The sequence below is a fragment of the Halichondria panicea genome, chromosome 16 (assembly GCF_963675165.1).
Source record: "Halichondria panicea chromosome 16, odHalPani1.1, whole genome shotgun sequence".
Taxonomy (NCBI): Eukaryota; Metazoa; Porifera; class Demospongiae; order Suberitida; family Halichondriidae; genus Halichondria; species Halichondria panicea.
In genome coordinates this window covers 55,840-78,414 of record NC_087392.1, presented here as the reverse complement: position 1 = coordinate 78,414, position 22,575 = coordinate 55,840, and the positions used below count along the sequence as shown (strand labels likewise).

Genomic DNA, 22,575 nt, shown 5'->3' with positions numbered 1-22,575 from the left:
TGACCTCACTATTGTGAGCTGTACGAATATTTAAAATAGGAAATGGTAGTTCATAAGAAAATTTGTACTAACGAAAATTACCCGCTATACGGTATAAAGAATGTATAATGTTCTCCTCACTGAAGCCATAGTACACACACTCTACACACCAGCTAATGTTACCTAACCTAGCCTTTAATAGTAACACTAATGTTAGGAGGCTAATGTGGTCAGTTTGGCTTGTAGGTGGAGTTCAGCTCTCCAAACTTAATATTAGAATAAGTCACACTGGCATCTGGATGATTCTTCTCTACCTCAGTAGGTCGTCCAGATGAGATGGGACAGCTCCCTCTGGCCACTCCAGGTGTACTAGGGTCTTTGTCTGTGGGGTAGTTAGAGTCCAACCAGAGCATGTAGGCAGCATGATCGTCCCATAGGCTCAGAGCTAGTACCATCCCCTTGTCCATAGCATCACCCATTGCCTTGTTACCACCTCTCTTCTCATAATCATTAGGATCTCCAAACGATGCCTTCTGTTTGTTGCAGAAATCGTCAGTAGTGGAGTTGAAGGTGCTGTTCATGACGTTGACATTTCGTGTTTGAATGACCTTTCCATTTTGTACCCATATCCTCTTAATCTCCTTCAGGTCACCAGTATCTGTGCCGTCAGCAGTTATGAACTGAGTCACCACTGTCAACACTTGCGTTGAGTCAATGCTGAAGTTTTGTGCTGGACCAAAGAAGCTCTTGTCTCCCATTCGATATGGATTAAAGTCACAACCGTCCTTGTCACACACCCCATCGTGTCTCTGACTGCCATCGCCACATTGTTGCCCCTCACACCTTGTCTGGCCCTGGACTGTGCACACATGAGTGGTGTAGGCTGTGGAGATGCTGTTGGACTCCCAGATGTCCATCTCGCTACAGCAGGTACCATATTTACCCACTGCATTTGTGGAGTCCCAATCCTCGCAGTTGGCCTCTCCGTTGATGAACTTGATATCGTGGGGACATTGTGCATCACAATAACCTGTTCCAAACTTTGCTCCGGCTTTGTTAGCTGGGAATCGTGATGTGCCTCCATCTCCGTCCATCTGAATCATGTATAGTGCACCATTGATGCCGCAAGGAAGGTTGGACACATCAACATCAAAGGTGAACTCTTTGTTCTTAAGCTTGAACATGTAGTACTCGTTCTCTGAGTCCATTAGGTAAAGTCTAGAGCCCACATTGATAGCATATTGTCCCTTAATAAGAAAGTCTAGTTTAAGAGAGTTGCCACTTGCATGTACTCCGTAGGTTCCCTCATAATCTGCCCCATCTAGGGCACAGTTGGTAGCGCATGTCTTGCCATCAGGACAGAGGCTCTTGTCCCAGGTGGTGCCAGTGTAGCAGTTGGTGTATCCAGTGACCGTGTGTAGCCATCGCCAGTTGGCATCCAGCACTACACTCTTCTGTTGTGTAACACAGCCTCCTGACTGTGTGCATGTCTGCATGGAGAGTTGGGGGTGGATCTCTGGCTTCTGGTTACCAGGTTGTTGTCCCTCCACGGCTACACAGAACACAGCCAAGGCTACTAGAGCAAGGTGAGTCTTCATGTTGTCAATGGGTGGTGTAATGGGACCCAAGCTGCATGGGGTTTATATGTGCTGTGTGGGGTGAATGTGGGTCATGTGCTGACTTATGAATAATGTTAATCGTGACAAGTTTGTTTAAAAGTAAAATCATATGATTCTAACTAGCAAATACGGCAACAGCTGTTGCTACTAGCCTGCCATGTGATTGGCCAGGGTAGTAGTCGCTCTCTATTGTGCTATTATTGTATTGTTCCTGCTTAGCCTGCAGGTGATCACATGAGCAATGTCATGGGCCGGCCGTGCAGTCAAGGTCTAAAGGTCGCAATAGGGCAGAGAGAATTTGAACTTATTAGTACTTATAGTTATACATATAGTAGAACTTATTAGTAGAACTTATTAGTGTATCATTATTTTGTTTTCCTATTGTTATTTTGACCAAAAAAGTTATTGGAAAAAAAAGAGTACCATGTCCCTTGCAGGAATTGAACCTGAACCTTGTCTGTCAGAGCTCAATAGTTTGATCACACGCGACCAAGGGATAAAGATCTAATCAGAGATCTAATATTTACACACGCACACACACACACGTGATAACAAGGTAAACAGAAACTAGCTACTTCATAAGTTAAGTACGTGCGGATGCTAAAGAAGTGCACATCCAGGGCTCCGCTGGTGTACGAGGTACTGCTTATAACTAGTCTGATCTGAACACACAGAGATGGAAGAGGTTAGCTGCTTGATGGAGAATGGTGCAGGCAGTATGATGGAGAGAGGACTCACTGATCGAACCAAGGAGCTAGTGGAAGAATGGCTGAGGCTGGACAAGGTGTGCAGCTAGCTAGACTGGTGGTCATTGATAGACCTTGAGTGCAGCTAGCTAGGCTGGTGGCCATTGTGATAGTCCTTGAGTGTGTTGTCTCCATCCCAGGACCCAGTCACTCGTGCTGTGATAGAGCGTCTGCTTGGAGAGGAGAATGAAGGAGAGCTCAACTGTCGACTAGGCTCGAGGATGGCATTCGGAACAGCAGGTGAGGCTCTCAGGGTACAGAGTACAGGGTTCGGCCAGTATGTATGTGCTAATGTATATTGTATAATGATGTTATACTAGGTCTTCGTGCCAAGATGGGGGCTGGCTACAGTATGATGAACGACCTCACCATCATTCAAACCACTCAGGTATGACACTCACACAAATGCTGTGAATGGTTTTCATACCTCGTACTCAATAGCTTGTCTTATGTCATCACCTCACACACACACACACACACACAGGGCCTGGCCAGCTACCTCCTGCAGTGCTTCACGCCCTCACAGGTACTGGAAAGGGGTGTGGCTATCGGCTATGATGCACGATACAATAGCCTCCGGTGAGCAGAACCTTTTATACGCGAATAACTGTTGTCATGGTAATCAATTCCCAGGTTTGCACAACTCACTGCCTCGATATTCCTCAACAAAGGGTTCAAAGTTCGTCTGTTTTCCCACCACGTTCCCACCCCCTATGTGGTGAGAGTGTTGACCTTGTGTCATGTGATCTATTGCCCCTCCTCCCAGGCGTATGCTGTACTCCACTATGGTTGTGTAGCAGGTGTTCAAGTCACTGCCTCTCACAACCCAAAGGAGTATAATGGCTACAAGGTTTACTGGGACAACGGGGCACAGGTGTGTGTGGGTGTGCGGGGGTGTGTGTGCGGGGGTGTGGGTGTGTGCTAACAATCCTAGAGCTGCTTTTAATGGACTTGCTACCCTTTTAGATTATCCCCCCTCACGATGTTGGCATAGCAACGCAGATTGAGGCCCAGTTGACCCCTTGGGAGAGGTCATGGTTCACGGAGGTCATTACTAGCAGTCACCTAGTGAGTGACCCACTGGCAGGCGTTGAGGAGTGCTACTACCAGGCCATACAGAGGCATTGTGTCAGGTACAACACACCACTATAGATACAGAGGCATTGTGTCAGGTACAACACACCACTAAATGTGATATGACACTACAGACGTGTGTTCAATTCTGAGCCTGGTTTGAGGTACACCTTCACACCCATGCATGGAGTGGGCGGGGATGCTGTGGTCAAGGCCTTCCAAGCATTTGGACTACCAGAGCTGATACCAGTCAAGGAACAGATGACCCCTGACCCTGACTTCCCCACTGTCCAGTTCCCTAACCCAGAGGAAGGAAAGAGTGCCCTTGTAAGCCGTTGCTATAGCAATACCCGACAGACACACCTACTGTCTAACACAGGACCTGGCTATGCGTACAGCTGAGGAGAATGGGAGTTCTGTGATCCTCGCCACTGACCCTGATGCTGATAGACTGGCTCTGGCTGAGAGGCATCCCACTACTGGACAATGGAAGATATTCAGTGGGAATGAGACAGGGGCTTTGTTGTCATGGTGGGCCGTCAACATCTACAAGGACTCACTTACTTCCTCCTTTGATGGTCAGTTCTTGATACTATTCTGAGATTAAACGGAGGGGTGTAGTTGAACATCTTTCAACAGCCATAACTTTAGTACCGTTTATCCAATGTCAAAAATTTTATGATTTTCTGAAAGCTTAGGAAAATACCTTTCAAATGATGTGTTTCGATCCAAAATTTTGTCGGGGCTCTAATTTCTCGTTTTTCGGCCTTGGACCATGGGCTATTATCCATGGTATGGCTGAATTGGCAAATAATTTTATCACTCAAATAAGAATTTTGATGATACCATTTTAAAGATCTCTTTCTAAGCTTTCAGAAAATCAAAAAATCGTTGCAATTGTATCCACGGAATTTAAGTTATGGCAGCTGAAAGAGTCCATCTTTCCAACAGCCATAACTTTAGTACCGTTGATCCAATGTCATGATTTTGTAGAAGTGGCCGCTGCACTAAATCTTTCAGTTTGGTTCTAATAACTAACCTCCTGCATTGACCTCCTGCACTGACCTCCTGCAGGGTCTAAGGTGTATATGCTGGCCAGCACAGTGTCCTCCAAGTTCATCCGATCTCTTGCTAAAGAGGAGGGCTTCAACTTTGAGGTGACCTTGCATCTCTCACTGTACACTGTGTTCAGCCTTTGTCCCTGTAACAGGAGACACTGACAGGGTTCAAGTGGATGGGCAATAGGACCCATAGCTTGCAGGCTGAGGGAAAGACAGTGCTGTTTGCTTATGAGGAGGCTATTGGCTACATGTTTGGCAGTACAGTACTGGATAAAGATGGCATCAGTGCAGCTGCAGTGTTGGCAGAGTATGGCGGATGGCTCCACTCTCAGGACAAGACTTTCCATGATCAACTCGCCATTCTCTACCACAGGTGAGCTCCATCACTGTGTGCAGTACCACTCACTGCCCTGTCTGTAGGTATGGCTACTACCTCACACATGTCTCCTACTATATATGCTATGACCAAGTCACTATACAGAGGATCTTTGACAGACTGCGTGGCAACAAGGAGGTAGGTACACTACCCCCTACGCCTCTGTGTATAGTTGGAGGTAGGTACACTACCCCCTACGCCTCTGTGTATAGTTGGAGGTAGGTACACTACCCCCTACGCCTCTGTGTATAGTTGGAGGTAGGTACACTACCCCCTACGCCTCTGTGTATAGTTGGAGGTAGGTACACTACCCCCTACGCCTCTGTGTATAGTTGGAGGTAGGTACACTACCCCCTACGCCTCTGTGTATAGTTGGAGGTAGGTACACTACCCCCTACGCCTCTGTGTATAGTTGGAGGTAGGTACACTACCCCCTACGCCTCTGTGTATAGTTGGAGGTAGGTACACTACCCCCTATGCCTCTGTGTATTGCCCCCTCTCTCCTAGTACCCCACGAGGTGTGGGAAACACAACGTGACCTCTGTGGTAGACCTCACTGTCGGCTATGACAGCACAAGGCCTCCTCACTACCTTCCGGTAAAGGTCATTGCATGCAAGTGTGTGTATCATATATAGTGTTTCCAGGTATTGCCAGTGGACCCTCGCTCTCAACTCATCACCTTCACTCTGGACAACAACTGTGTGTTCACACTCAGGACTAGTGGGACAGAACCAAAGGTCAAGTACTACGTTGAGCTATTCACTGAACCAAGAACCAAGTAAGTTCTCCCTGTCACTAGTGTATGGCTACCTCCCTACCCTCTCAGGACCCCGGAGGCAGAGCTGAGGGCCACTCTCAGTGACACTGTGCAGAGCATCATGGATGAATTCTTACAGCCTGATATGAATGGACTTTTACCACGACCAACTTGACAGTGTCGATATTTGTGTTTGTGTAGTATTTTATGTGTAGAATCTAGTGCTGTGTTGCCTGGTGATTTTAATAATTATTCTGCAATGTCAAAAAACAACCAATTGGCAATTGCGTGGGTGGGTGCTCAAGTTGCATGTACTTTGTGGTCATGTGACATCAAGGTAAACATATAAATTACAAGCTAGCTGAAAGTTCAGTAAAGTATGGAGTATGTTGTGTCCCTGTTGTGTGTAGCTGCAGCCACTCTCGTGATTGCAGTGCTCCTTCTAAAGCTCCCACCAGCGCTCTATGGCTATTACATACAGTGCAATGCAGTGAGGGCGCTGCCTGGATGGCCAACACACTGGCTATGGGGAAACCTACATCAAATCAATCTGGATGAAGAAACTACCAAGAAATGGACTAACTTCATATTTCAGAACAAGCACAAGTTGACTAGGAGTTGGCTGGGCCCATTCTTTCCGATGGTTGCTATTCAGCATTGCTCTCTTGTCGGTCCTGTGCTCAAGGCCTCCAAGGATAGTGAGGTGTATGGTCTCATCAAGCCATGGCTAGGGGATGGACTTCTCATCTCTGGAGGGAGCAAATGGTTCAGGAATCGTCGCCTCCTCACTCCAGCTTTCCATTACGATATCCTCAAAGGCTATGTGGGTATCTACAACGACTGTACAGAGGTACTATTGGACAAGTGGAGTGTTTCACCGGCTGAAGGTGGTCAGTCGGTGAAGCTCTTCGATTCAATCGGGCTGCTCTCACTGGACGTGATAATGCAATGTGCGTTTAGCTTTCAGAGTAACTGTCAAACTGCCACCACTGCTCACCCGTACATTAGAACAGTACAAGACCTTGTTGAACTGACTGCAACACGATTCACATCACCACTCAAGAGGATTGATATACTGTACTACCTCACGTCTGAGGGGAGACAATTCCGTGATGCCTGCAACAAAGCTCATCAATACTCTGAGGGGGTTATAAAGGAAAGAAAGGAGTTTCTGGGCCTTGATTCAGGAGAGAAAGTGTTGAAACGAGAAGAACTGTTAGCTAAAACACGACAAAAGAGACATTTAGATTTTCTCGACATTCTACTCACTGCTGAAGATGAGACTGGAGAGGGACTGACTGACCTCGAGATTAGAGATGAAGTAGACACGTTCATGTTTGAAGGCCATGACACGACGACCAGTGGAATGTGCTGGACCCTGTACTGTCTAGCAAAGCATCCTGAGGCACAGGAGAAAGTGCGTGAGGAGGTGAGGAGTGTGCTTCAGGGACGAGACACCCTCGACTATGATGATCTTAAAGAGCTCAAGTACACTCAGTGGGCCATCAAGGAGGCCATGAGACTCTACCCTCCTGTCTTCTTTATATTCCGCCAATCTGATGGAAACCTTGTTCTGGATGGCCACGAGATTCCTAAAGGTATGACTGTTGGCCTGTCCATACGACAGATCCATCGCCACCCGGACACTTGGGATAATCCTGATGAGTATGACCCTCTTCGTTTCCATCCCAGCAACTGCGAGGGTCGTGACCCCTATGCCTACATTCCATTCTCTGGTGGTCAGCGAAACTGCATTGGACAGAACTTTGCTCTGAATGAAGAGAGGATTGTGACTGCCTCCATTGTAAATAGATTCAAGTTATCGCTAGTACAAGGACACAAAGTTGAGACTGTTCCTAAAGTTGTGTTACGAAGCAAGAATGATATTTTAGTGAACATTGAGTCTGCATTGTAATGTGTGATGTATTCCATTCTTCTAGCTCTAGAGTTTATATTATATTTTTGTTGGAACACTGAAAATTTGATTCTTATTCTTATAAATTGCAGTAGTAGTAGTCCTCCCCTAAGGTAAGCCTAAAGGGGAGGGGCTGCTGAATGGCAAAATAATAATTAATTATAGCTGAGCTAAAACATGGAGCCTTTGCTTGTGATTTCTGCACTCTTACTGGTCGGATTGTTCATCTTCAATGTTCCAGGTCGTCTGTTTCGATACTATGTTCATTGGAAGGCAGTTAGAAACATCCCAGGACTTCCAGCACATTGGCTGTTTGGAAACTTACTTGACGTACGAAAGATGTTGGAATCTGAAGAGGAATATCACAAAGTTATGAAATATGCCGTGAAAGAAAAGCGCTGGAAAATGGTTAGAACATGGATCGGTCCATTCCAACCGTCCATCGACATTTATCATTGCAGTCTTGCAGGGAAGGTGCTCAAGCAACCTAAGAACGCTGCCGAGTATCGTTTGTTCAAACCTTGGCTTGGCGATGGACTTCTTATATCCAAAGGATCAAAATGGGCCAGAAATCGTCGTTTGCTAACTCCAGCTTTTCACTACGAAATCCTCAAGCCTTATGTGCCTGTGTACAACAATTGTGTTAAGGAATTACTTGACAAGTGGACAGCATTGATGGATAAAAATAAACAAATTGAACTTTTTAATAGCATTAGTTTGCTCTCACTGGATATCATCCTTCAGTGCTCTTTCAGTTTCTCCAGCAATTGTCAAGACACTACACAAAGCCATCCATATATTGAGGCGGTTCAAGAGCTAGTAGAACTGACCACAGAGAGATTCGTTACTTTGGTTGGCAGAATTGACTGGCTATTCAACTTGACACCCACTGGACGCAAGTACAACAAACTTTGTCAGTTTGTGCACAGTCACTCGAGAATGGTTGTACAAAAGAGAAAGGAAGAGTTGGAAGTGGGCAAAACTGGCTTCTCAGAGAGTGAGCTGCGGACTAGAAAGAAGGGGAAGTACCTGGATTTCCTGGACGTTCTGCTCATAGCTAGAGACGAGGATGGCAATGGCCTCACCGATCAAGAGATTCAAGATGAAGTGGACACATTCATGTTTGAGGGCCATGACACGACGACCAGTGGGATGTGCTGGACCCTGTACTGTCTAGCAAAGCATCCTGAGGCCCAGGAGAAAGTACGTGAGGAGGTGAGGAGTGTGCTTCAGGGACGAGACACCCTTGACTATGATGATCTTAAAGAGCTCAAGTACACTCAGTGGGCCATCAAGGAGGCCATGAGACTCTACCCTCCTGTCTTCTTTATATTCAGAAAAGCAACGGAGGAAATGATACTGGACGGCCATATCATTCCCAAGGGGATGAACTTTGGCATTGGTATACGACAGATCCATCGCCACCCGGAAACTTGGGAGAATCCTGATGAATATGACCCTCTTCGTTTCCATCCCAGCAACTGCGAGGGTCGTGACCCCTATGCCTACATTCCATTTTCTGGTGGTCAGCGAAACTGCATTGGACAGAACTTTGCTCTGAATGAAGAGAGGATTGTGATTGCCTCCATTCTAAACAGATTCAAGTTATCGCTAGTACAAGGACACAAAGTTGAGACAGCCCCTAAAGTTGTGTTACGAAGCAAGAATGGTATCAAGATCAATCTAGAACCACTTTAGTTTTATTACATTTAATTATAATTATAGCTGTTGTGATTTGAACTGTATGTACGTACACCAATGATATAATTATACGAATCATAACTTGACCATAAAAATAATAATGATATGCAACAAATGTGATTTTAATGTGATTTCTTGAATGTACTAGACGATAATGTCATCCTCACTAGGAGGTGGGAACGGGAGCTGTACATTGTCCAGTGTCATGTTGTGGTCCAGCTTGGAGTAGTCTTCTATCAACTGTGTTTGCATACTAGGCAACAGAGAAGTAGAGAGATCTAAAAGAGTTAATGGCATCAGAGGTGATATCAGTATCTCAGCCTCAGCTTCGTTGTCTTGTAGCACTGGGTTGTGGTGGGAATTTGGTTCGGGGCTCTTATCAAACAGAACTTGATTGTTGGATTTTGTGTTTGAGGGAGTCTGTAGTTCTGGTCGCTTATACTTGGTGCGCATGTCTTGCCAAAGCTTCTTGTAATCCTTCTTTAGTGTGTCTGGATTGGACCCTTGTCCTCTATAACTCACAGACTTATAACTCATAGGTCTGCGTGAATTAATATGACAACACTCCAGTATATATATGAAAAAAACAAGTTAAGTTACTTTTTGTTCTCATCAATTTTCTTCTTCTTCACTTCCAGTATGGTAAGGACACAGCCTCCTATGCAGACTGTTAGCAGAAAGATTGGCAGTAGAATACTCAGCAAGAGTAGGGTCCTATTTTTAGTGGTCACTGATGACTTGGCAACTGAGCCTGCAACAAACACTTATACTAGTGCATTATGATAGAGAGTTCACCTTTGGTAGTATTGAGGGTGGTGAAGTGGATCGGGTCCAGGATGTTTTTCCATCTTGTCTTGTCATTGGCCAATAGAGAACACGAATAGTCAGTATTGGGTATCAAGTCAGTGAGAGCCATCTGCTTGGCTTCATTAGAAGCAGGGAATTCCAGAGGCTGAGATTCTGAAGTAGTACAAGAGACCTGCAGGATGACAAGATAAAGAATACAATGTGCACGAGACACCTACAGTGTAACTGTCAACTTGTCCTTGATCATGTGGAACCACCCACTCCATGAGAGCAGTGGTGTTAGTGACATCTTTTATGTCAACAGTTACCTTATCGAAGTGCTTGTCCTCTCCTACAGTGAGCAGTCAGGTATGGATAGTTTTGAATGATAGGTAAGTCATATTGTTTCTCTTACCTGAGAAAGGATAGCCAGCACTGAGCCTACACAACAAGCAGGTTACAACAAGTAGAGTCAAGTAATAAGACACTGTCATCTCTTCTAAAAACCAGTTCGAATTTTGCATCCTAAAGTTTACGGTTTTTGCCTTAGGAAGCCGTTAGTATACTGCGCATGCGTTGTTTCAGCGCTGTGCAGCCTCGATTATACGCCGCTAGAAATATTGAGGGGTGTGGTGTGAATGAGTTTTAAATGAGTATTTTCTCAGGTACTTGTGTCTCCCTATACACCGTCCCTTCCACTGCAACTGATGACTACTGTGTACTACTGTAGGTGAGTTAGAGACACCAGTCCAGCTAGTATGCAATCAGCCACCCACACACTATACATGCTATATACTATAAACCGCTATATCTACTAGTCCACATACCCTAGCCCTATAAACAGCCATTCTGTCCCCCTAGATGATGGAGTGAGCTAGTGGTGTCATGTCGAGGCGCTCTAGACTGAGCAGTGTATGTGTGGACTGCACACGAGATTGTTCCTATGAGGCGCATGCTTCTCTAGTCCTAGGAGTGGCTTATCTGGGGAACTTGAAGCTGCTCCAACATTGCAGCTGCTTATGTGGCAACTACCTGCACATTAGAGACAGTCTCGGTCGCACTGCTCTCCATGTGGCTGCCTCCAAGGGTCATCTGCAACTAGTGCAATGGCTACTGGATAACAAGGTTCAACTACACACCTCTGATCTGGAGTCACGATGGACTGCTCTACACAGGAGTGTTTATTATGGCCAGCTAGGGACAGCAGCACTACTGGTCAAGGTATGGGGTGATGGTATAACCTCTGTACTATATCCCTGTAGGCTGGAGGAGACCTTCGTCAGAGGGACCATGACAACGCTACACCACTCACCATTCTCAATATGGACAGGGAGACCTTCAGTAGCTCTCTGAGTACGTTAGTTAGTGTGACCCCCCCTCCCTCTTATTGACCCCCTCCCTCAGGTGTGGGTGGTGTGAGTGGCCACAGTTGGGGCAGTAATACCAACACTACACTAGGCCATGACCTCTCAGGCAGTACACCTCAGAGACTGGAGCTACCAGACAACCTCTCACCTGCTCAGGTAGCTCTCCTCATACACCCCCTCACTCCATACACCCCCTCACTCCATGCACCCCCTCACTCCATACACCCCTCACTCCATACACCCCTCACTTCATACACCCCCTCACTCCATACACCCCCTCACTTCCTCTGCAGGTGGTCCTCTGCAAGTTCCACAGTGTGTTCCTGAGTGAGTGTGGGCGTGTGCTGACATGTGGTCATGGTCTAGGTGGACGTCTGGGACATGGCTCAGAGCAAAGTCTAGTGGTGAGCCTCTGTGTGTGTGTGTGGGGGGGGGGGGCTCAGAGCACAGTCTAGTGGTGAGCCTCTGTGTGTGTATGTGTGGGGAGGGGGGCTCAGAGCACAGTCTAGTGGTGAGGCTCTGTGTGTGTGTGTATTAAAATAGAAATTATAATTTTGACCTAAAAAAATGGAGGGGCTCTTGTGTTGCAGACTCCGTGTGTTGTGAGGACTGTAGAGGGTGTGGCTGTGGGTGTGGCTGCAGCTAGGAACCATACTGTCATCCTAACCAAAAGGTGAGCCTTACAATCAGTGGCTGCTATTATTGAGACCCCCCCCTGAGCAGTGGGTCTGTGTACACGTGTGGTTTGAATGATGCTCATCAGTTAGGCCTCGGATCCAACCCCTCCACTGCACCATCATCAGCACTGCTACCTAAACATGTAAGCAATCCCCCCTCCTCCCCCCTCCCACCATTGTAGCTCACTTCATGCAGATCAAGTCACTCAAAGCAAAGGCTGTGATGTTAGTGGGGGCAGGTCGTTATCACACAGCGCTAGCTACACACACGGAGGTGTTCACTATGGGCAAGAACCACGGCCAACTGGGCTATGAGAGGAACTATGATACTCAGATATCACCCAGAGCTGTGAGTGGTGGGAATGGGTCACTCTAATCACACTATAGTCCCTACCAGATACCAGGTGTGGGCCTGGACTGTGATGATGTCATCACTCAACTATCAGCTAGTGATGCTGCTACAGCTGTGCTCACTAGAAGAGGGCGTGTGTTTGTGTGTACAGCATACACCATCAAGACAATACGGTGAGAACACCTATACAAGAAATGTGCCAGAAAGTTCAAGTGATGGCCACAAAAGTGCCGTTCAAAATATGAAAAAAGTTTCCCAGTAAGGCCACTGCAAAAAGGTTCACCTTGCAACAGTAATTGATTCAAATTCAATGATTTTCTGAATTTAATTTTAACACATTATCTGAAAGGCCTCTCTCTAAGCTTTCAGAAAATCATAAAATGAACGTTATTGGATCAACGGAACCATTGTGTAGGTGTGGGTTTCTGGAGAGCAGACCTTGTCGACAGTTCAGTGTGTGTGCTAGTCTGAATGATCTTGACCATATAAGGAAGGTGGAGACAGAAGCACCAAAAGTGTTGTTATTGGATTCATCACATGACTTGTGGGTGTGGTTACCTACAGTACGAGGCCACACCCCCATCCTCCTGCCCGGACTGGCCAGACTCAAAGGTACCTACCAACTAGACACTGACTGTGTGTACTAGTTCCCTACCACACTCTCTCTCTCTGTAACGTTGTGTGTACTAGTCCCCTACCACACTCTCTCTCTCTGTAGTGTTGCAGTTCTCACTTGGTCGTCATCTCTCTATAGTATCCAGTGAGTTATAGTCCCCGCCCCCTCACCCGCTATATGTCATGTGACCTCCAGGACAGGGGGAGGTGTTGAGTGGCCTGGCTGCACTCTCTAAGGGACCACTCTCACTTGAGAGATTGCCTGGACTACACAATGCCAGAGCTATCTTCACTGACTTCAAGTCCAACAACTTCACCTTCACACAGGAACTGTACAGGTACTAGCCAGTCCGCTCTGTAACTAGAGTTCTGATGGTCCAAATTCAACGATTTTATGATTTTATGAAAGCTTAGAAGGAGCTCTATCAGATGATATGCTCAAATCACAAATTTAAAATGGGCCATAATTTCTTATTTTCGAAAAAAAACCATGGTATTTGGCCCATGGTATTGTGTCAAAAACAGGCCAAAAATTTGATTTTAACACATAATTTGAAATGCCTCTCTCTAAGCTTTCAGAAAATCATAAAATTAACCAACGGAACGAAAAAGATGCTCTTTTTAATAACGCTGTTTATATCGAACGTGTGTGTGTGTGTGTGTGGCTATTAGTGGATCTCATGCATTAACTGAGTCCCCTCAGATCTCCACACCAGCCGACAGTATCCCCTGGCACTCTGGTGGAGGACCTGGTTGAGCTCCTCGACACTCTCTCCCACTCTGTGGCTGACTTGGAGATCAAGGTGGGTCCCCCTCTCAATTTTTTCTGAGGTGACTCATCATTTGTCCCTAGGCTGGAGGGCAGATATTTCGTTGCCATCGCGTCATTGTTGGCTCTGTTAGTTCCAAGGCAGCTTCCCTGGTAGCCAGTGATCACCTCCTGTCCCTCTCATGTCATCAGACAGTCATCGTGAAGGCCTTCCTACGCTATCTGTATGGTAGTCACCTCCAACTACACCCCCCTACACTAGTCCCACTCGACACCCCTACACTAGCCAGCCCTGCTCTGAGTGATGAGGCTACTCCTGACACCTCCTTCAATGAAGACGACCTCACTGATCTCTACGATACCTTCACTCAACCTCATAAGTCAGCAATGATGGACGAGCTACAGGTCAGCTGACATATACAGTTTGTGTGTGTGTGTGTTAGTCTCTCTCTCTTGTGCACAGGCCCCTGTTCGTGTGAGCACGCCCAGGAAGAAGGGGAAACCCCCACTACAGCCAGAGAGGGGTGTGGCATGTACGCTACAGCTGGTAGACACCAGAGCTGACCTCAAGGCACTACTAACTCTGGCCAGTCAGTTTGGCCTGGAGCACTTACACACAAGGTACACTCCACACACAAGGCACAAGGTACACTAGCTCCACACACAATTAAGGTACACTTCACACACAAGGTACACTTCACACACAAGGTACACTTCACACACACACAGAGTATTCTGACTCCTTCCTTGCAGTATTAAGGAACTGCTGAGTGGTGGTAGACTTCTCAACAAGCCTCACCTACTACACTGTCATATACCTCGTCTTAGTCCCTCCCCCTTGTACTCTGACCTTGTCCTGGTGAGCGAGGAAGGCTCCACCCACCCGTGTCACCGCTGTGTGTTAGTGGCTCGCTCAGACTACTTTAGGAGTATGTTGCTCATGGGTTGGAGTGAGGTGAGGTCTCCTTCTCTTGTGGTCTCCATCACTGTGTGTGTGTGTGTAGTCTTGTGATGGAGTGGAGAGTCTACAGTTACCAGTGGAGGAAGAGGTACTCAAAGCTATCCTGCAGTTCATATACTCTGACACTTGCCCATCAATAGAGAGTGAGTATTGACACTCCTGATAATGCATTGTAGTGTGTGTGTAGATAATGATTGTGTGAAGTGGCTGGTGAGGGTGTTGATAGTGGCAGACCAACTGCTCCTCTTCAGACTGAAGGATCTCTGTCAACTCTCCCTCTCCTCCTCACGTAAGCCACACCCACACAACCGCCCCCTCCACTGTCTGTGTGTGTAGTGACCCTGAGGAATGTTCCTGAGCTACTGGAGATAGCAGACACCTACTCTGCCTCTCAACTCAAGAGCTCCTGTCTTCAGTTCATCTGTGTCAATGCAGCAGCTCTCCTGGAGGCACGGTGTGTGTGTGTGTGTGTGTGTGTGTGTGTGTGTGTGTGTGTGTGTGTGTGTGTGTGTGTGTGTGTGTGTACATGTGCCCCCCCCAGACTATTGGATGGGTTGGATCACACTTTACTGGACGCCCTCTCCTCTGCTTATCAGAGCATGGTTAGTGATCATATTGTAAGCTACTGCTCATTCCCTCACACAGGCTCCATGTGTAACCAAGAGAGCTATCAAGTTATCAGGTGAGCACTTGTGTGTGTGTTATACTGTACACACAGGGACGCTGGTTATACAGAGCCACCATTGGATAGCCTCCCAGATAGCTACTTCCTGGAGGACGATGGGTCAAAGGTCAATGAAGAACCCAAGGAACAGTGAGTCCCCCTATATTATGACTGCGCCCCTTAACCACACCCCTCATCACAGGGGACCAATCAGTGAGCCTCGGAGCTCAGGAGGTCGTAAGAAGAGACGACGTAAGGGCAGTCAGAGTGAGAACAAGAGAGTGGAGTCCCCACCTCCACACTTGGCCACACCCCCTCCTCCACACCTGACCACACCCCCTCCTTTACACCTGGCCACACCCCCTCCTCAAGCGGCCAGTCAGACAACTCCAATAGCATCCAATCAAAGTGCCAAAACTACCCCACAATCGTCCAATCAGATTAAGGCCAACGGTACTCCACAATCGTCCAATCAGAAGGCCAACAATACTCCACAATCGTCCAATCAGAAGTCTAGGAAGTGTGTGTTGAAGGAGCGAGGTGTTCGCACTAGACTAGCCTGGAGGTTCAATGAGAGTCCATCAGTTGAGGGGGCGGAAGTGTGGGGAAAGCCCCTCTCATCAGTGGAGGGGGCGGCAGTGTGGGGGGAACCCCTCTCATCGAAGTGAGTACTATAATATTATATGTATGGTATGGTGTTGAATATTGCTGACTCAGCAGTAGTAAGAGTCTCCGGGAGATCATGGCAAGAGAGGAGGAACACACACAACAGGTAAGCGCATTTCCATGGTTACCACGTTGTCATGATGTCCCTATACAGGAGGTGACGAAACAGAAGTCTTCAAGTGTGCTCATATCTCAAGGGGACAGTCCCCTCCCCCCTCCACATGCCCACTCCCCCGTCAACCCATGGTACCTTACGTTGTGTGTGTGTAGTAACTACTGAGCCAATTGTACTATCAAAATAGAGCATTTTCAACGGCCATAACTTTAGTTCCGTTGATCCAATATCGTTAATTTTATGATTTTCTGAAAGCTTGTTAAAATCAAAACTCTATATATACCATGGGCCATGGTGACCCAGTGAGTGACAGACTACCACACCACCAAAACTCTAGTTACACAAAGGCAACTCTAGAAGCTCTTTGATTGAGCTAATGTCATGTTGTTAGATTGCCCTCCCTCCTAATGTGTAGGAGTTGCAATAGTTCCCCTCCTCCACGTGTGTCCCTGAGACAACTCATGGCAGAGGCAGAGACTGCTGCTCAGAGGAGACAGGCCGAGACTGCTGCTCAGAGACAGGCCCAGTGTGTAGTACCACAACAGCAGATCAGAGGAGGTGAACAGCTACCACCAGTCAAAGTGCAGCATCAGCAAGTTTCATTTTCCTCTGTTGTTCACTCTCAAAAGATGGAACAAGACCAGCAAAGGTCAGTGAGTGGGGTAGCAAAGGTCAGTAGATAGAGTGCATCCCATAGTCATAAGTATCAACTACACCCATCAACACGTGACGTGTGTCAATGCACCAGTTACATGCAACAATGGCCTTGATGGATGGTCATGCAACAATGGCCTTGATGGATGGTCATGTAACAATGGCCTTGATGGATGGTCATGTAACAATGGCCTTGATGGATGGTCATGTAACAATGGCCTTGATGGATGGTCATGCAACAATGGCCTTGATGGATGGTCATGTAACAATGGCCTTGATGGATGGTTTGATTTCAAAAGTGATGCATGTATTTTGTTGCTCTTTCTTTTGCTCTATTGAATGGCCTGCTTAAATCTTTTGGGCCCACGCAAATAATTCATAGCTACACATACATGTAGTAGTTTGTCCATTGCAGACTGACGGTGAGGAAACCACTCAAAGTGATACAGATTGAAGAGAGAGCTATCTCAGAACTGGAGGAGTTGTATTCTGCTCGTGACAATCCTGATGAGTATATAACTGTCACAGCACTCAGCTCTTCTAGACCTCATGCACACTGGGACAATGTCAACAGCAGGTAGATTAGCTTTATTTATCAGCGTATAGCACTCATCCCATTTACACCTTTGTGCAAAATAATTTTACAATAATAATTGATTGTTAACATTCCATAAGATACATACATGACGACGTATATATATATATGTACAGTACACATAGTTGTGGTATTGCATGAGCATTGTGCCTACTCTGGCCTGTACTACTTAGGGCTGAGCATTGTGCCTACTCTGGCCTGTACTACTTAGGGCTGTCCCAATTATTCTAGAATAATTTTGAGAATAATAGGTGAGGCTGAAAAAATAGGTAGAGTCAGAGGTTTAAAAGGTCATATAGAGGTCAATAATATCATTATTCTGATGTAAGTCAGTTGTTTAGTTTCAGTTATATGGCTGCAATGTCATTTAGATCTGTTTATGGTTCATGGTTATGTTGGCTTTTCAATGGAGAATAATAGGAATGATAATAATTATAAGCAAAATTTTTTTAATGGTATATAGTGGTCATGGTTACCTGTGATTGGATTCCTATTATTAGCACCGTGTGGTGTCAGCCATAGCTGATAGTTAGTGTGATATGCAGGTGTGATATTGCATCCTATAATAGACCCCCCTGAACATAGTGTATAGGGATGCATGACCCCCACATAGTGTAGGGCTGCATGCGGAGAGTAGCTATCATGATTGCCTTGTTACTAGTGTGTGTTGTGTGCCTAGCTGGGGCCACTGTCTATAATGGACCATTACCTACTCATGGAGACATTGTCATCTTAGGAGCTCTATTCCCTGTACACAAGAACATGGACAACCAATGTGGTGACGTGTTGGACCTTGGACTGCAACGACTTGAAGCAATGGTATTAGCAGTGGATAAGGTCAACAACAACACAGCCCTTCTCCCTGGCATAACACTCAGCTTTGAGATTAGAGACACTTGCACACAGTCTAACTATGCCCTCGAACAAAGCCTGCACTTTGTGAGCTCTCGCGGCGTGTTGGGTATATCTGGTGTTGTGGGTGCAGCCTCAAGCAGTGTCTCTATTGCTGTGGCTAGTTTGCTCAGATTATTCAAGATCCCTCAAATCAGTTATGCCTCCACCGCAGAAACTTTGAGTGACAGAACTAGATTCGATTATTTCTTTCGTACGATACCTCCTGACTCTCTTCAGACGCAAGTCATGGCTGATCTGATTGACCACTTCAACTGGAGCTATGTGTATGCCCTCCACTCTGATGATGTATATGGTACAGTGGGAATTCAGGCATTGCTCAAAGCGTTGGAGGGTAGAAACTGTTCAGAGACATGTGTAGCCACTCAAATCAGTGTCCCAGTGGTGGCCACTAGTCAAGACTTGGATGAGGTGTTGCTGGACATGTCACGCAGCTGGGTCAATAATGCATCTGTGGCTGTGTTGTTTGGACAATTAGCCACTGCTGTGAAAGTGCTGGAGGCTGTAGACAGGAGCAGAGGAAGTGGACCTCTCAAGAACATAACGTGGATAGCCAGTGATGCTTGGGGGGACCAGATCCCCTCCCACTTGTACCCTGTGGCGCATGGTATGTTAGCTGTTCTCCCTCAGGCCAAACACAGCCAACAGTTTGATGATTACTTCACTGGACTGACCCCTCTCAACAATGCTGACAATCCGTGGTTTAGCGAATATTGGGAGAATGTGTTCAACTGCTCATTTCAACCAGTGGCAGGTGTGAGGGAGTGTGATGGCAATGACAGGATCTCAGTCAACAATGAATATCGTCAGAACAGTAAAGTTCCCTTTGCTATTGATGCTGTGTATGCTTTTGCCCATGCTATGACTGACATGCAGAGAGCCTTGTGTCCCGGTGGCCATGGTTTATGTCGTGATATGACTGACCCTCGGACTAATGCAGTGAATGGAGAACTATTACAAACGTATTTACACAATGTTTCATTCTCACCAGGAGCTTCTGCACGAGAGATTTCATTTGATGCCAGTGGAGATGAACAAGGCAGCTTCATCATTAAGAACCTTCAGTTGGAGAGTGGGCAGCATAGGTTCAGACAGGTGGGTGTGTGGACTGCCTCTAATGCAATGCTGTCTCTACACAGTGATGTGGAGTGGATTGATGGAGACATGCCAGAGTCAGTGTGTAGTGTCAAGTGTGGGGGCGGGCAGTATCCAGAGAGGGTATCAGATCAAGCTGCTTGTTGTTGGATCTGTAAGCGTTGTCTTGGCAACAGGCACGTGAGTACTGGCGAGAAGTGTAGAGAATGTGAACAAGGTTATGCCCCTAATACGAACATGACCCAGTGTGAGCTCATACCCCTCACCTTCCTGACATGGTCTCATGCATGGTCTATTATCATCATGGTTGTTGCTATTGTTGGGATTGCACTAACAGTGAGTGTTATTATCATCTTTGTTGTGTTCTACAAGCATCAGATTGTCAAGGGCTCTAGTCGCGAGTTGAGTGCTTTCCTGTTGACTGGGTTATTGTTGTGTTATTTGCTTCCCTTTGCTTTCATTATTCGACCCTCTGCTGTTGTGTGTGGTATTCGAAGGTTTGGGCTTGGTTTCTGTTTCACTCTTTGCTATAGTGCACTGTTGATTAAGACTAATCGTATTCATCGTATATTCAACCGTAGACCTGGTTCAGTTAGCACCCCCTCCCTCATTAGTCCACAGAGCCAGGTGGCACTAACACTACTGCTCATTGCTGTACAGGTAGTCATTGCTGTGATCTGGTTGGTAGTGGAACCGCCAAGCATTCTATTGGTCTACAATGATTTCAGTACAGAGCTGAAATGTGGCGAGTCTCCCTATATTGGAATATCAGCATCATTTGGTTACAGTCTATTTCTGTTGTTGTTGAGTACATATTTTGCATTTCGAGCTCGCAAGGTTCCTCAGAATTTCAATGAGGCCAAATTCATCAATCTCACATTGTACACCATTGTCATTATCTGGCTGGCATTTATCCCTACATATTTTGCCACCTCGCAGCTAGGTACAATCTTTCAGACAAGTTCTCTTGTCCTAGGGATAGCTCTGAGCGCCACCACCACCCTGTGCTGTCTGTTTGCCCCCAAGGTGTATTTCCTGTTCTCCCAGATGAAGAAGGAGTATCAGAGCAGTGAGAATGATCGTAGACCAAGACAAGATAGCATCTGCTCTAATGGAGGGATCCATCTCATTCACCAGCGCAATTCATCCACCTATGGTGAATATATAAGTGTGTCTGTATCTCAATGGTGAATATATACTATAGTGTCCGTATCGTAGTTGTGTGTATTGTGTGTGTTGAATTGGTATATGTAAACACAGGCTGTGTTGTGTTATCAGATTACACTATAATTATACTGTTTACTTCATATGTGCAGGTCTGACTTCTGTACTGTCCAAGGGTGATCAAAGTGAGCAGCTCTCAGTGTGTCCCCTCCCACCACAACCCTCCCTATCACACTACAAGCTCCCTGTACTAACTAGTATGACTGATAAAGAACCTCCTCCCTCCTCCACTGACAAGACCACTCAGACACCCCCTCTTATAGTCACCCACTCATCAGCAGGCTACACCCACTCATTAGCAGGCTATGTCACCAGAGAGGAACTGTATCGCTTTGTGCCCCTCCCCCCTTCAGTGTCGCCCACCCCCTCCACAAGCACATGCAGTCTACACCACGATATATAACTAACTAACTTATTATATAGCAAGCAAATTGTTCATCCATAGCCTATAAATTGATGTTTGTAATAATGTTTCATGGATGCAGTATTTTTAATTGCTGAAACCCAACAGTGAGTTGAGGTAGCAGAGTCAGTCTGGTGCATGGTGTGATACAGTGGATTGCAGTGCATTTGCAACAAAGAATTGCCTAACAGCAAAACCACAATAATATTTTATTACATGTAGCCTTATAACCCTAAACCTGTATCTGTATAAGATCTCTGGGAGCGTGGCTTAGTGGTTTTAGAGTGGTGGCTTCGTAGATCATATGATAGATAAGGCGTGGGTTCGATTCCCTCTTGGGGGACTTTTCTGCATTATGCCTCGAGGCGTAGCCGCAGGAGGGATACGTGTCTGTCTGTCTGTGTGTGTGTGTATTCCAGCAGTAACTGCTCAACGGTTGCAATGCGACGAAAACTAACAGCTTCTATAGGCTTCTAGCCACGTTCTCTTGGATTTTGATTCGTGGATTAGCAAACTAAAGCTTCTTTCTCGAGTTATGGCTAGTTTGACTCACATTGAAGGCTGTTGCAGTCTCTTCAGAATCTTTCATAGCATCATCTGTTCGCACAAACTTTGTATTCAACATATGAGTTAGCCTTGCACTAAAGCGCTAGCTTTTTGTTAGCTACAAGACTTCGTATTTGAGAGATAAAAGTATTTGCCAATTTGGCGATACCATGGATTGCCCATGGTCCGAGGCCGAAAAATGTCAAATTTAGGCTCCGAAGAAGTTTTGGATTGAAACACATCATTTGAAAGGTCTCTTTCTAAGCTTTCAGAAAATTAGAATATTTTGGACATTGGATGAACGGTACTCAAGTTAATGGCTGTTGAAAGATGTTCCCCCTCCACAATGGTTCGGGCTGCTATAACTTGAATTCTGTGGATCCAATGTCAAAAATTTTCTGATTTTCTGAAAGCTCAGAAAAAGACCTTTCAAATGATGTCATCAAACTTCGTATTTGAGAGATAAAAGTATTTGCCAATTTGGCGATACCATGGATTATAGCCCATGGTCCGAGGCCGAAAAATGTTAAATTTAGGCTCCGAAGAAGTTTTGGATTGAAACACATCATTTGAAAGGTCTCTTTCTAAGCTTTCAGAAAATTAGAATATTTTGGACATTGGATGAACGGTACTCAAGTTAATGGCTGTTGAAAAATGTTCCCCCTCCACAATTTAATCAATGGTTCGGGGACTCTTTCAGCTGCTATATATAACTTGAATTCTGTGGATCCAATGTCAAAAATTTTCTGATTTTCTGAAAGCTCAGAAAAAGACCTTTCAAATGATGTCATCAAACTTCGTATTTGAGAGATAAAAGTATTTGCCAATTTGGCGATACCATGGATTATAGCCCATGGTCCGAGGCCAAAAAATGTCAAATTTAGGCTCCGAAGAAGTTTTGGATTGAAACACATCATTTGAAAGGTCTCTTTCTAAGCTTTCAGA

At 46.0% G+C, this 22,575-nt stretch overlaps 7 protein-coding genes across 8 annotated transcripts; 5 read left to right on the top strand and 2 right to left on the bottom strand.

Moving 5' to 3' along the window:
* Positions 1-29: 29 nt before the first annotated feature.
* Positions 30-1,622, bottom strand: LOC135349549 (uncharacterized). The gene has a single exon (XM_064548085.1). The coding sequence runs from the start codon at positions 1,575-1,577 to the stop codon at positions 210-212; it is 1,368 nt and encodes a 455-aa protein (XP_064404155.1). The 5' UTR covers positions 1,578-1,622; the 3' UTR covers positions 30-209.
* Positions 1,623-2,122: 500 nt separating this feature from the next.
* On the top strand, positions 2,123-5,886 carry LOC135349543 (phosphopentomutase-like). Its single transcript, XM_064548077.1, has 15 exons — positions 2,123-2,382; positions 2,485-2,584; positions 2,665-2,732; positions 2,829-2,923; positions 2,978-3,062; positions 3,111-3,218; positions 3,311-3,477; positions 3,553-3,745; positions 3,798-3,996; positions 4,493-4,575; positions 4,629-4,852; positions 4,900-4,993; positions 5,363-5,452; positions 5,501-5,634; positions 5,683-5,886. The coding sequence occupies exons 1-15, from the start codon at positions 2,275-2,277 to the stop codon at positions 5,786-5,788; spliced, it is 1,854 nt and encodes a 617-aa protein (XP_064404147.1). The 5' UTR covers positions 2,123-2,274; the 3' UTR covers positions 5,789-5,886.
* A 47-nt stretch (positions 5,887-5,933) lies between these two features.
* Positions 5,934-7,614, top strand: LOC135349545 (cytochrome P450 4F6-like). The gene has a single exon (XM_064548079.1). The coding sequence runs from the start codon at positions 5,993-5,995 to the stop codon at positions 7,526-7,528; it is 1,536 nt and encodes a 511-aa protein (XP_064404149.1). The 5' UTR covers positions 5,934-5,992; the 3' UTR covers positions 7,529-7,614.
* A 44-nt stretch (positions 7,615-7,658) lies between these two features.
* Positions 7,659-9,310, top strand: LOC135349546 (ultra-long-chain fatty acid omega-hydroxylase-like). Its single transcript, XM_064548080.1, has one exon. The coding sequence runs from the start codon at positions 7,706-7,708 to the stop codon at positions 9,224-9,226; it is 1,521 nt and encodes a 506-aa protein (XP_064404150.1). The 5' UTR covers positions 7,659-7,705; the 3' UTR covers positions 9,227-9,310.
* A 6-nt stretch (positions 9,311-9,316) lies between these two features.
* LOC135349554 (uncharacterized) lies at positions 9,317-10,555 on the bottom strand. The gene is made up of 5 exons (XM_064548089.1): positions 10,431-10,555; positions 10,255-10,367; positions 10,025-10,208; positions 9,830-9,980; positions 9,317-9,770 (listed from the first exon to the last, which is right to left on the bottom strand). The coding sequence occupies exons 1-5, from the start codon at positions 10,537-10,539 to the stop codon at positions 9,374-9,376; spliced, it is 954 nt and encodes a 317-aa protein (XP_064404159.1). The 5' UTR covers positions 10,540-10,555; the 3' UTR covers positions 9,317-9,373.
* A 67-nt stretch (positions 10,556-10,622) lies between these two features.
* Positions 10,623-17,529, top strand: LOC135349764 (inhibitor of Bruton tyrosine kinase-like). 2 transcript variants are annotated; one of them, XM_064548373.1, is made up of 27 exons: positions 10,623-10,745; positions 10,877-11,236; positions 11,278-11,368; positions 11,420-11,538; positions 11,676-11,786; positions 11,973-12,055; positions 12,106-12,202; positions 12,256-12,408; positions 12,457-12,584; positions 12,827-13,023; positions 13,130-13,171; positions 13,223-13,364; positions 13,730-13,829; positions 13,880-14,200; positions 14,259-14,416; positions 14,549-14,750; positions 14,800-14,899; positions 14,944-15,045; positions 15,093-15,210; positions 15,298-15,358; positions 15,402-15,438; positions 15,492-15,570; positions 15,623-16,084; positions 16,141-16,192; positions 16,241-16,332; positions 16,617-16,850; positions 17,271-17,529. In XM_064548373.1, the coding sequence occupies exons 2-27, from the start codon at positions 10,901-10,903 to the stop codon at positions 17,434-17,436; spliced, it is 3,783 nt and encodes a 1,260-aa protein (XP_064404443.1). In that variant the 5' UTR covers positions 10,623-10,745; positions 10,877-10,900; the 3' UTR covers positions 17,437-17,529. The 2 variants fall into 2 exon arrangements, with proteins under 2 accessions (XP_064404443.1, XP_064404442.1); XM_064548372.1 differs by having other exon boundaries at positions 16,138-16,192.
* Positions 17,530-17,645: 116 nt separating this feature from the next.
* LOC135349765 (metabotropic glutamate receptor 8-like) lies at positions 17,646-21,160 on the top strand. Its single transcript, XM_064548374.1, has 2 exons — positions 17,646-20,613; positions 20,774-21,160. Exons 1-2 carry the CDS (start codon positions 18,075-18,077, stop codon positions 21,082-21,084), a joined length of 2,850 nt encoding a protein of 949 aa, XP_064404444.1. The 5' UTR covers positions 17,646-18,074; the 3' UTR covers positions 21,085-21,160.
* Positions 21,161-22,575: the final 1,415 nt, after the last annotated feature.